Source organism: Solanum dulcamara, chromosome 12 (assembly GCF_947179165.1).
Source record: "Solanum dulcamara chromosome 12, daSolDulc1.2, whole genome shotgun sequence".
Classification (NCBI taxonomy): domain Eukaryota; kingdom Viridiplantae; phylum Streptophyta; class Magnoliopsida; order Solanales; family Solanaceae; genus Solanum; species Solanum dulcamara.
Window position 1 is genome coordinate 64422020 of NC_077248.1, and position 12406 is coordinate 64434425.

General features: G+C 32.2%; 2 protein-coding genes across 4 annotated transcripts; both read right to left on the reverse strand.

Annotated features, from left to right (window-relative positions):
- Nucleotides 1-85: 85 nt before the first annotated feature.
- LOC129875843 (E3 ubiquitin-protein ligase RMA1H1-like) lies at nucleotides 86-759 on the reverse strand. The gene is made up of 3 exons (XM_055951069.1): nucleotides 721-759; nucleotides 188-625; nucleotides 86-97 (listed from the first exon to the last, which is right to left on the reverse strand). The coding sequence occupies exons 1-3, from the start codon at nucleotides 757-759 to the stop codon at nucleotides 86-88; spliced, it is 489 nt and encodes a 162-aa protein (XP_055807044.1).
- On the reverse strand, nucleotides 466-6812 carry LOC129876701 (E3 ubiquitin-protein ligase RMA1H1-like). Of its 3 annotated transcripts, none has more exons than XM_055952194.1 (2): nucleotides 5276-6370; nucleotides 466-871 (listed from the first exon to the last, which is right to left on the reverse strand). In XM_055952194.1, the coding sequence occupies exons 1-2, from the start codon at nucleotides 5949-5951 to the stop codon at nucleotides 762-764; spliced, it is 786 nt and encodes a 261-aa protein (XP_055808169.1). In that variant the 5' UTR covers nucleotides 5952-6370; the 3' UTR covers nucleotides 466-761. The 3 variants fall into 3 exon arrangements, 2 of the variants coding, with proteins under 2 accessions (XP_055808169.1, XP_055808170.1); XR_008763401.1 differs by lacking the exon at nucleotides 5276-6370 and adding an exon at nucleotides 2171-2473 and having other exon boundaries at nucleotides 783-871; XM_055952195.1 differs by lacking the exon at nucleotides 466-871 and adding an exon at nucleotides 6693-6812 and having other exon boundaries at nucleotides 5088-5932.
- Nucleotides 6813-12406: the final 5594 nt, after the last annotated feature.

Consider the following 12406-nt stretch of genomic DNA (forward strand, 5'->3'; position numbering starts at 1 on the left):
AAATATTCAATCACTGGCTAGTTACAAGTACAACTACACTTTCAAAAGTCGAATTTCTCTATTTATAATAGCTGAATATTGCTACTTATTTATATTTCTACAAAGTACACACTGAATTATAGCAGAAAAAAAGTCATCACAACAATATAAGACATATCACTACGCAACAGATGAGAAAAAAATGTACTCTGCGAAGTGATTTATCATCAGCGTGTAGTTGATGCCTTCTCATTCTCAATGTATTGCTGCCTGCTAGATGATACGAGTTTGGATATGGATACAATGTTGGTGATGAGTTTCCAGAAACCCGTGCTGCATAAGACGTTTCACCAATCATGGGATGTAACAACACATTAGTTGTCGTGCCACCAATGCTGGTTGAATTTGACTCATCGTGTGCTTGAGGCTGCTGAGATGAATGTGAATCAGTAGTAGTTATTAGACCTCCACGTCTTAAACTTGGAGGTCTTTCTGGTATGACCATATCATTACTTGGAACTTCATGTTCAGATGTTTTTGTAACTTGACCGCGGCCATAGAGTGGAACCATGGTTCTTTGTGAAACATCAGCCTTGCAAACAGGACATTGTGGATGCCGTTGAGCTGGATTTTCAGAAGGGATGCTCTGTAAGTGAATCCATTTGTAGATGCAAGGCCAGCAATACAAGTGACCACAGAAGGTAATCACTGGATCATGGGCAAGATCAAGGCAAATGTTACACTCAAAACCACAAGAGAGGTAACTGCCTTCACGTTCATCATCAAACATCTTCGACTTCTCTAAGGGAGTACCCTCTTCTATTTGCTTGTGGGAAATGAAGATCTAGGGCCATATCATGCTTCTTGATGTGATTCTCTTGATTGCTAGTGCCTGCAGAAACATATGACATGAGGGACAATTATTAGATTACAGGATCTCAATACAACGCACAATGGATAAAATGAGTTGAAATTAATTACTATGTTACTCGGACTCTTCAAATATGTCATCAGGTGCATGTCTATTTTTAGAGGATCTAACATAGGTGAGACAACAATTTTGGAGAGTCCGAGCAACACATATGTAAAGATATGATTTTTACCATCTATATCATCCAACAACAACAACATATCGCTACAAGATTATGAAAGAAACTAATCAATTTGAGAATCTAAACTCATGGAACTCCTTTTACCACATGTTGGAGATTATATTTCACCAGAGAGCTAATCAGTAGCAAGTAGCCATCAATTCAAGAGCTTAACTTACATCATAAAACACCAAATAAACTGATATCACAAAAATCATTAGAAACTTAGGATCTTTGTAGACAAAACCTAAAGAAACAATTGTCATTTAGGATGTGTATGTCCACTTGTTCAATTTTATACAAATTTAAGTGTCTCCTCGTGCACATTCAAAATTATTCAAAATTAGAGGACGTAGATGTCAATTGAAGTCAAGTTAAGGAGACAGACTCTTGGTGTACGAGGCATTGTTTCGAAAAATCATGCAACTTTGGTCCAAAATCACACTATGTTGAGAGTAAGTTTGAACTGTTTTAGCCCAAGATTACATTTTTATTAGTTATCTAGCTTTCGAAAATAGACTATCTACCTCCACGAAATAAGATCAAGTTCTACATACACTCTATCTTCCCAGACCCCACACTTGTGGTATGTTAGTTGTTGTATCTAGCCATTAGAAACAACAACAAAATACTTCCATCTTCAGTAGAAATGGCACTCTCATCCAAATCCAAATCCACAAACACATTCACTGCCCAAAAAATCCCACCTACCAGAAGTAAAATTTCTACCACCCCCATTCCCAAGAAAACATAGAAACCAAAACCCCATTTACTAAAAAAAAACTAAAAATATGATACTTGCCCCATTTGCTCGGACTTTTCAAAAATGATTCCGCACCCATGTCGTGTTCTTCAAAAATACACTACCTACATTTGAAGAATTCTAACACACATCCATTCACATTTTTAAAGAATCCGAACAACATAGTTAAAAACTCTTGAACTCTTAAATCTTTTTCTTGATAAGGGATCAATAAAAGGAAAAAAAAATCTCAACTTTGCCTAAAAACTTTTCAAACAAAAAAAGATCTAATCTTTTCTTTCTAACATTCCATAATTGAATTAAAAATATAGACACAAAGAAGGAAAAAGGAAAATACCTCAACTGGATGCAAGCATTAGAACATCCCAATCAAAAAATATCTCTTTAATCATATACTTATTGATATGAAACCCTCCCAAACGGCCAAAAGAATGGAGGGGGGCTAAAAAATAGTAGTCCCAAAAGTGAATGGTGTGCTATAAGTGTGACACTTTTGGCAGTATATATACGCCCATTAGGCCATATTTCAAACGTGATTAAAGCAAGATCTCACTAGAATCTATATATTAAGTGAATCTTTAAAAAACTTTTTTTTCGTAATTCAAAATAAGTAATCTTGGAAATGGAAACAGGATAGGCGGCCAACCTCATGGAGAGGGCGATGTGCATACACCAGATGAGTAGGGATGCAGCTCGAAAAGAAAAACAATTTGTCATTTCTCTACCACTCATCATGTCTGTTTTTTTAAGTTTAAGAGAAATGTTGGACTTTTTTCCATGTTATCCTTCCTTCTAACAAGGTTCGTAATTATTTACATTTTCTAGCAGAATAATTAAAAGGGTAATAGTAGAAAGTCGTTTTTAATTTTTGTTCTTATTTAAGAGATGTGTCATACCACAACAATTCATTTAATATGGACCAGAGGGATTATTGTATAACTCTAGTGGCAAAAGTAAGACAGAGCATATAAAAGATATTCTCATGGTCCAAATTTATGTGATGTTATTTGATTTTGCAGCACAATTTTAAAAAAAGAAATTTGTTTAAAATAACTCGTGGTTTATTTGGGTAAAATGAGAGCATTTTCAATTTTAAATGGTTACTAAATATAAAATTATGACATTTTTTTCAAGGACGAATTTAAATGAAAAGCGTGTCTCATAAATTAGGACAGAAGGAATAATAATTTTAAAAGTGAATGGTGTGGTTTGGTTCGATCTATTTGTATATTATAAGCCAAAAAAATGGACATTCGAATCGAACTCAAAATAGATCAAGTCGAAATTCAAAATTATGTGACATCTAAAACCCAAAATTTTAAATCCGCTTTTGACCATGAATTAAAACATATGATTAAAACAATGAGATAGATCATATAAAACATAATAGTCCTAAAAATGATGAGAAGGGCATTTGTGCAAATCGTACTTTTCATTAGAGTTGCAATAATGTTTGGACTCTTCGATTTACAAAAGAACCAAAAACAAAATAAAAAAGAGAGGAAGTGTAAACCTTGAACACCATGATTTTAATTAAATTTTAATTAAAATAAAAAATATTATGTGATTTATTTTCATTTATATAAGTCTTTAGTGAATAAGAGTTACCTGGTTTATGTGTAAGTAGGAGAGAGATGTGTTGGTCGGTAGAAACTGATTCAAAATTTGAACGTTATGGATTCGAATTCAGATTTCCGTAAAATTCATGATTAGGTTTCAAATTTCTTATTTATATTGAATACTTAAGTCTTAGATCATAAAATTTGAAAGTTTTTTTTTACTTTCTTAAACTTCTTACCGAATCAAAATAGGATAAACAAATTGAAACAAAGGAGCTCAAAAATACAGAAGTGAAGGTTTCTTTTTAGATTGAGACAGATTTTTGCAACAGAAGCAGATTTTTCAAGTCAAACCAAGAAATTCAAAATTAACATCCTTTGATATTTTAGACGACTACACAAACTGCTGACAGAATCTCTGGAATTTAGACATGTTTGTTTGACAAAGAAATAAAAAACACTGGTTTGTCAAAGGAAAGACCCATTCAACACTGGTTTCTTGATGAGCATTAGCTATTTTGCTTAAGTTTTTAACAAGATTACCAACCCCAAAGTTTTTAACTAGATGTCAAAGCGAGACTGAGATGGTTTGAGCATGTGAAGAAGAAATGCACGGATACCTCAATGTGGAGTTGTGAAAGGTTGGCTATGGATGGTTTCAGGAAAGGTAGGCCAAGTAAGTATAGGAGAGAGGTTATTAAACAGAACATGACGCAACTTTAAATAACTACTTATGAATCTTTTTTCTTTGTGATTTTGTGGTTAGTCTTTGAATCTAGAAAGAATATAGAAATAGGCTAAGAATTCACTTCGAATGAAGAAATTAAGAATATTATTTTCTGATATCTCAATTGGTCAAATTCAAAATCAAGTGTCTCCTTTCGATGAATGATCGAAAGAACCACTTTAAGTAATGAATATTATTCAGATTTTGAGACGAAAGAACTCATTTTCTATCAAAATATTAACTTACTGAGGATATGCCCTTAGATAGGAGGTTATGGAGGAAACATATTAAGGTAGCAGGCTAGTAGGTAATTGTCTCCAAGGGCGGATGCCCTTAGACAAAAAGCTATGGAGGAAACAGACAGGAAGCTATGGAGGAAACATATTAGGGTAGCAGGCTAGTAGGTAGTTATCGCCAGGGGCGGAGCCACATTATGGCTAAGAGATTCATCCAACCCCTTCGGCGAAAAATTATATTATTTATATATGATTAAAATAATTTTGATTTTTTATATATAAATAGTAGATACCAAACTCCTTTCGGCTAGTTCGTGTATCTACTTCTTCAGATTTTGAACCTCCTTATTGAAAATCCTGGCTCCGCCACTAATTGTCTCATTTATCCTTCCATACAAGTAATCATAGTATTCCTCTTGTAGTTGCTTGTTCTTCGATTTTTGTTACTATACGTTGTTTCTTTTACTTCGAATATAGTATAATTATGTTGTAGTTACTGTAATACTGTTTCTTTACTTAAGCCGATCTACATAGAAGTAAGGTTTGCCTACGCAACTATCCTCTGATCCTCAGACCCCCTTTAGGGTTACACTGGTATGTTGTTATAGTAGTAGTACCAAGCCCAAAGTACAAAGAAAGGTAGCATCTTTTGGTTGTTACTGGCACACCTTATGCTAAAAAATTGTGTATTAGCCAGAATCAAGTATACAGAAAGCTTCACGACATGTTACATTGAGGGAAACTCGTATATTCATCATCTAATAAAGTACTCATATCTACAAATTACACGCAACGTAGCGCGGAAAGTGGTCAAAACAAGAGAAGACATACCAATACACAACAAAAGAGGAAAAAATATAATCTACCGAGTGATCTATCAGCATGTAATAGCTGCCTTCTCATTCTCAAACTAGTGTTACCTGCAAGATTATACGAGTTTGGACATGCGTTTCCAAAAACCCGTGCATAAACCACTTCACCAAGCATGGGGTGTAACACATTTGTTGTTGTCGTGCCACCAAGGCTGAGCACAGGTGGTGAGGCAATGTAGCCCCCTGAATGTGGCTGATTTCGATGGTGAAGTTGCTGCGATGGAAGTGAATTGGTAGTTGCCATAAGTGTGTGATCCCCACATCTTGGCCTTAGAGGCCTTTGTGGTATAACCATGTCTTTACTTGCAACGTCGTCTTCAGATGGTTTTGTAGCTTTGCCAGGGCCATAGAGCGGAATCAACATTTTCTGTGAGAGTTCAGCCTTGCAAACAGGGCATTGTGGCTTTTGCTGATCACGATTTTTTGATGAGACGCTCTGGAATTGAATCCACTTGTAGATGCAAGGCCAGCAATAAAGGTGACCGCAAAATGTAACCACAGGATCACGAACAACGTCCAAACATATGTTACAGTCAAAGCCTCCAGAGCGATTGTATTCTTCACGCTCATCGTCAAACGTCTTCCACTTTTGTAATGAAGAAGTAGCACACTCAACAAAGGAAGCAGTTTCTCCTATTTGTTCTTGGAAATGAAGATCTAAGGCCATATCCTGTTTCTTGATGTAGTTTTCTTGATTTCTAGTGCCTGTAGAAACAAATGCCATGAGGGACAAGGATTAGAAAATCCAGATCGAGGTACAGGGAATTAACAGATAGTAACAAAAATTGAAGGACAAAATGTACCGGACTAATAGTATGACTACTAATATGAACGGACAACAAGACAGAGATATCAACACTCAGGTTCATGCACTACATTTTTATTTTCCGAACCCCTTTAGTAAAATATCGCCACTAGGCCATAATCCAAAAAAGCTAGCTCACGAACAAAAAGATCAAAGTTTCTACTTGAACTCTTAAATATTTTGTCTCTAATAAGGGAAAATTGATAATTAAAAAATAAAAAAACTCTGCATAAAACTTTTCAAACACCAACTGAATCACAAAAAGCTCTAATCTTTTCAGTCAAAATACATGAATAAAACCTCAAATCTGTTCAAAATACCAACTGAACCACAAAAATCTCTAATCTTTTCAATCTAATACATCAAGAAAACCTCAAAACTTTTCAAAACACCAACTGAACCACAAAAAGCTCTAATCTTTTTCAATCAAAATACATGAATAAAAGCTCAAAACTTTTGAAACAACACCAACAACAACATATCCGGTATAATCCCACGAGTTAGATTTGAAGAGGATAGAGGGTAAAATGTAGCAAAACTTAAAAAGACTGTTTTCATAGAACTAGACTCAAGAGAAGCAAAGAAGAAACCATAAAAAGATCTAATCTTTTTCAATCTAATACTCCATAAATGAATTAGAGATACAAAGAATATAGTTACCTGAATATATTTGTATCAAGATTGTCCTTTTAACTGTTGATTTTCAGAATTTTCAATCAAAAAAGAGAAGCAGCAAAGTGAAGATACAATGAAGTAATTCTGTGGGTGGCTTTACTATATATAGTGCTTTAAAAAGATGCGCCTGTAGTAGATACATGGGGTTCTGTATGCATAAGAAATTACAGAGTCATTAGGTAGTATTTTATTTTCAATATAAATTTTTTTGATATATATTTAAATTTAATTGAGTTTGGATATAGATATCAAATATTGAATAAAAAAAATACTTAATCAAATTTATGAAAAAGCGTTTTAGTTTGAATATAAGATTTTTCAATAAAAATTTAAATTTAATCAGATTTTAATACCGATATTGATAAGAAAAAAAAAAGTACTTTGTCAATTTTGTTTGGATAAGGGGACGACGTGGCTATGACGGAGAATGCGTAATACGCGCCGTTTTGTGGGACGCGTTTTCTTTTTTGTATATTTGGATTTTTCTACTTTTTGTTACTTCTTTTTGGATTTTAGTTAGATGATAATAAAATGACAAAAATAGATACACTCACTTGTGTGTTTGGGATAAGGATCAAATAATCATAATCACATATTCAATATAGTTTTAGATAGAATAAGATCGGAAAAAGGTAAAGTATATATATATATATATATCTTATTTTAATTTTATGAAAATAGAGTAGAAGTGAAACTAAATTGAATCGAGAGAATTTATTTGAATTCTCTTTAATAAAAAAATTATATTGATTATATATAATTAAAATATTTTTGTCTGTATATGTAATAGATATTATTATTATTTTGATATTTTCGTATATTTACTTCTTTATATTTTAAAATTTCTTTAAAAAAATCATGATTCTTCAATTAAATAGAGACACTATGTTTAAAAGACTCCCAATTCAAACTACGAGAACATATAGAAAAAAACACGATACAATTGGTAGCCACATAAATCAAAGGATAAAGAACTATATAAATCACAGGTGAAACCATGCTTATCAACTACTAATTTTCCATTCTAATTTTAAAATTATTTTATTTAAAATCATATCCTCTATATGAATTGAAAATATATTATCCCGTCTAATTATTTTTATCTAATACTTTTTTAATTTATCTTTATTACTCTTCAAATTTATTATCATTAGGGCTTTTAATATCAAGATCAAAGTAATACTTTTGACATTTCAACTAAGACCTTATACACACCGACAATTAGTATGTAATATTAAAGTCAAGTTATTAGTCTTTATCACCCCAATTCTTAATCTAATTTTAATTTAGGGCTTTCTTTATTCACCACCTTTTAGTTTTGTGGGACCCTCGTTTTTCGTTTTCACACTGGTAGGTATAATGGGCTATTTAGAAATTTCCTAATCGTTATAATAAGAATTGTGGTGGAGTAATAAGTACTCCTTTATTTTTAATCAAAAGTCTTGAGGTCGAGTCTCTCTACATACGGAGTCATCTTGGTTAGAAAGTGTTTTACCCCTCGATATGGAATTTTTCATAGTGAATTCGGATTTTATCGAGCTTCAATACAGATATCAAACACCGAATGAAAAATCAAAAATAAAAATTTTCTAATTGTTAGTAGACATAGAGTCTGTTTGGATGGACTTATTTTAAGTAACTTATAAGTTGAAAAACTGCTTATAAGTTAAAAAAATAAGTAGGTGCAGCCCAACTTATTTTTTTGACTTATAAGCTGCTTAAAATAAGTTCATTCAAACAAATTCAATTATGAGCCCGTTTGGATGAGCTTTAAGTTGGTCAAAACCAACTTAAAGCCCCTTTTTAGCTTTTGGACGTGTTTGCCTAATGCGAACTTTAAGCCATAAGGTTTTTAAAGTCAGTCAAAAATGAAAAGTTAGGATTCCTAACCTTTTTTTTTAAGTGCTTAAAGTCATTTTCTTTGATCATAGAAATTACTTTTATATCCCTTATATTTTAACTAAATTTCCAAACTACCATTTTTATTCTTGTAACCCTAAAATTCACATTATTTTCCTCATTTAAGCACTTTTATCCAAACACTCAACTGCTTATTTATAAAAATAACTTTCAGCATTTCAAAGTTCTAAAAACATTTCATAGATAAAAGTTACATTTTTTAAGTCCATTCAAACGGGATTTATGTATTGAGACTTATTTTAAGCACAAAATGATTTTAAGTTGACCAGTCAAATACTCAAAAAAATTGAATACAGCTTATAAATAACTTATAAGCCAAACCAAATGGGCTCATACTCTGACTCTCGAAGATAAGTAATTACGCGTTAATTAAATTGCAACTTTAAAATTGTGTTCTAGAAAATCTGTGTTCCTAGTGGCTTCTAATATTCGAGAAGCCAGCTTAATTTAAAAATTCTTTGTGCTAATTCTATGATTAATTATTAAGTAGCTACAAACTAGAAAGCAACTAATATTTTTGTGTATATCTATGAAAATTGTATATTTGGTAGAACGTTGACCTCATTTTAATATAATTTCGAGGATTCGAGAGGAGCAGCACGGTGCATTAAAACTTTTGCAATGCACACGAAATTCTTGATTGATTATTATATCAATTAGGAGTAATAATTAGAAAATTCTTATATGACAACGATAATATATCAGTGTAATTTTATAAGTGGAGTATATATAAAAAAGAATACGTAAATTTCTTATCTTTGTGCTGTAAAAATATTGTTTCTGAATTCTGATAGATCCTCAGCTTGAAAGAGGAGTTATTCATAGAAGAATTGTAAAAAAAATGACAACAAAATATCAAGATACTTAGCAAAACGAAAGAACAAATAGTAAAAAAATACATAAAAGAATAAGAAACTACGTGATTATTAAATACTACTGATAATGAATGAGAGGGAAGTATGTGGCAAGCTCCCCCCCCCCCACTTAATGGCTACATAATCCTTGACCTTCATACCTTTTTAATCTAGGGTCATGTAAGCTGAATTGTATCATGTTCAATCTAATGATCACCTTCCCATAATTCTTTTTTGGCCTACCTCCTGCTACAACCAACCTCTCACACTTCCTAATTGGCGCATATGTGCAACTCCTCTTCACGTGACCATCTTAGTCTCGCTTCCATCATTTTATCTGTCATAGAGGTCACTCTCATCTTACCCCGTATAACTTCGTTCCTAATTATATCTCTCTTAGCTCACACATTATTTTGAGTATCCTCTCATCTTCGCTACATTCATCTTTTGGACGTGGTCATTCTTGATTGGCCAATACTCTATCTCATACATCCATAAATGTTGGTCTAACTATCACACTCTATAAAACTTACACCCTTAAGCCTTAGCGATACATTCGATCTTATCATACAGTACCCCGAATGTGAGCCTCCATTTCATCTACTCCGCTTAAATACAGTGTGCCAAACTATCCCAAACCTAACTCATAGGAAAATAAGTCAATGGACGACTAACTACTATCCTTATTCGTAACTTCCACACCTTCTATTTAGGATCATGTGTTGATGAACTGAAAATACGTCATATCTTATCTAAACAACTTTTTTCAATACTTTTTGACCTACTTCTATCTCTCTTCAAATTCACCATCGCCAACCTTTCACACCTTCTCCCTTGACTATAGAGATCAAAGTCATACCTTGATTTTTCAAGTAAGGCCTTATCCACCCTGGCAATTAGTATATACTCTTAATGGTCGTTTGGTGTAAGGGATAAATATAAATAGTCATGGAATAAAAAAATAGTTAAGAGATAAAATTTTGATGTCTTGTTTGGTTAGCAAGTTTGAGATAACTTATCCCGCCATTTATACCATAATGATGGAATAAGTTATCCTATATATATTTATCTCACCTTATTCCAGAATAACTTATCCAAAAATAATTAATCCTGAAATAATTTGTTCTCAACCAAACGACCCCTTAAAGTCAAGTTATTAGTCTTCATCACCCAATTTCTTTTATTCTAATTTAGGGCTTTTTTATTCACCAGCTTTTAGTTTTGTAGGACCCCTTCTTTACATTTTCACACTGGAAGGTCTAATGATGTATTTTGACATTTTTCTTAATCGTTAGTAGACATACTCTGACTCTCTATAATAAATAAACAGCACTATTGTTAATTAATTAATTAAATAAGTTTTCTCGATTTGACTGATAAACACCGTGATTAGTACTACGCGCTTGATCTGAATTAATTAGTAGGAATATAATACCTCAAAGTTAATTAAATTGCAACATCAAAACTGTGTTCTAGAAAATCTGTGTTCCTAGTAGGCTTCCAATATTTAAGAAGGTGGCTTAAGAATTTAGTACTAGTTTTTATTAGATTTTAATAAGCCAAAAACTAAAGTTGAGGACATTTTTGGATCAATAAATAAAAGAATATTTTTTAAGCCAAAACTAAGTTAGAAGAGGTATTTTACTATCTTCTTTTGTTGTGTATATAAAATATTAAAATTATTTTTATTTAAAATAAGCGTTGATTTTTTGCACACAAGGGTGTGGCCTAGTGGTCAATGAGTAGTTAACAACCCGAGGTCTTAGGTTCAAAATTTAGCGGAGTAAAAAACATTAGGTAATTTTTCCATTTGTCCTAACCTTGTGGGCAAAATTACCTGGTACTAGCTCTTAACATTGAGATTTATGTAATCCTCTCATTGTTGGAGGAAAGTGATTTTCTTCTTCTTGTTTTAGTGATTTTAATTACTCATATTATATTTTTTGTGAAAACCTTGACTGCATAAGTAATTTTTTTCCCTTCTTGGGAAGGAAAGTTGTGAGACAACATTAATAAAAACATTTATAATGAAAACTTATTGGGAAGGAAAGTTGTGAGACAACATAAATAAAAGCATTTATAATGAAAAGAAAGAACACACAAAAAATTCACGATCAGTCATCAACTCTTATTATTTCTCAATGAATGATGATCCAAGTCATGTTTATATAAATTGCAAAAATGCCCTAACCATATACTATTAATTAGGATGTATTTTAAGTAATCAACGGACTCTTAAAAAATTTCGTGCAAGAGTGGGTCATGCAGTCAGGCCCACAAACATAACAAAGAATAGGTGATTGGCAGGGCTGATTATATTATTTTCTTGTTTAAGAGCTAATTATATTATTTATTTATTTTTTAAAATTACAAAAAAAAAAAATTATGAATTTCAGATACATCATTGGACTATTGGATACATCAGCAAACATTTGAATACATAGAGAAGGGATGTATCAGAGAGGGGATAGAGACGTATCAAAGAGGGATAGGACATCTAGATACATACGGGAGGGATGTATTCGAGAAGGGAGAGATGTATCAGAGAAGAAAGAGATGTATCCGAGAAGGAGATAAGGATGTATCAACGAGTGGGGAGTGATGTATCTGAGAGACGATTTTTCAACCTCCAATTTTGCTTTTAAAATCAAACTCCCCACCCCCACCCCCCTCAACTTTGAACAATAATCAAATTCCCCCCTTTATCCCATGCATTGTCTATTTTATCCTTATTGTATCACATCTATTTAATATCTCTTTATATTATATATAATTTACTTTTTAACATAGATATTTATAACTTTTTCTTTAAGTTCTTTAACATTATAAGTAGAATAATATTTTAAAGAATTTATCACAAAATTTAATATTATTCTTATATGAGCGTTATTTTAATATAATATGCATTAAGTGTGTGTATATGTA

Excerpts from the sequence above, each read along its gene's own strand:
- LOC129875843 (XM_055951069.1), bottom strand. The coding sequence starts at position 759 with ATGAACGTGAAGGCAGTTACCTCTCTTGTGGTTTTGAGT. Across the intron at positions 626-720 it reads CCTCTCTTGTGGTTTTGAGT|AGCATCCCTTCTGAAAATCC; the intron begins GTAACATTTGCC and ends ATTCACTTACAG.
- LOC129876701 (XM_055952194.1), bottom strand. The coding sequence starts at position 5,951 with ATGGCATTTGTTTCTACAGGCACTAGAAATCAAGAAAACTACATCAAG. Across the intron at positions 872-5,275 it reads AAACTCGTATAATCTTGCAG|GCACTAGCAATCAAGAGAAT; the intron begins GTAACACTAGTT and ends ATGTTTCTGCAG.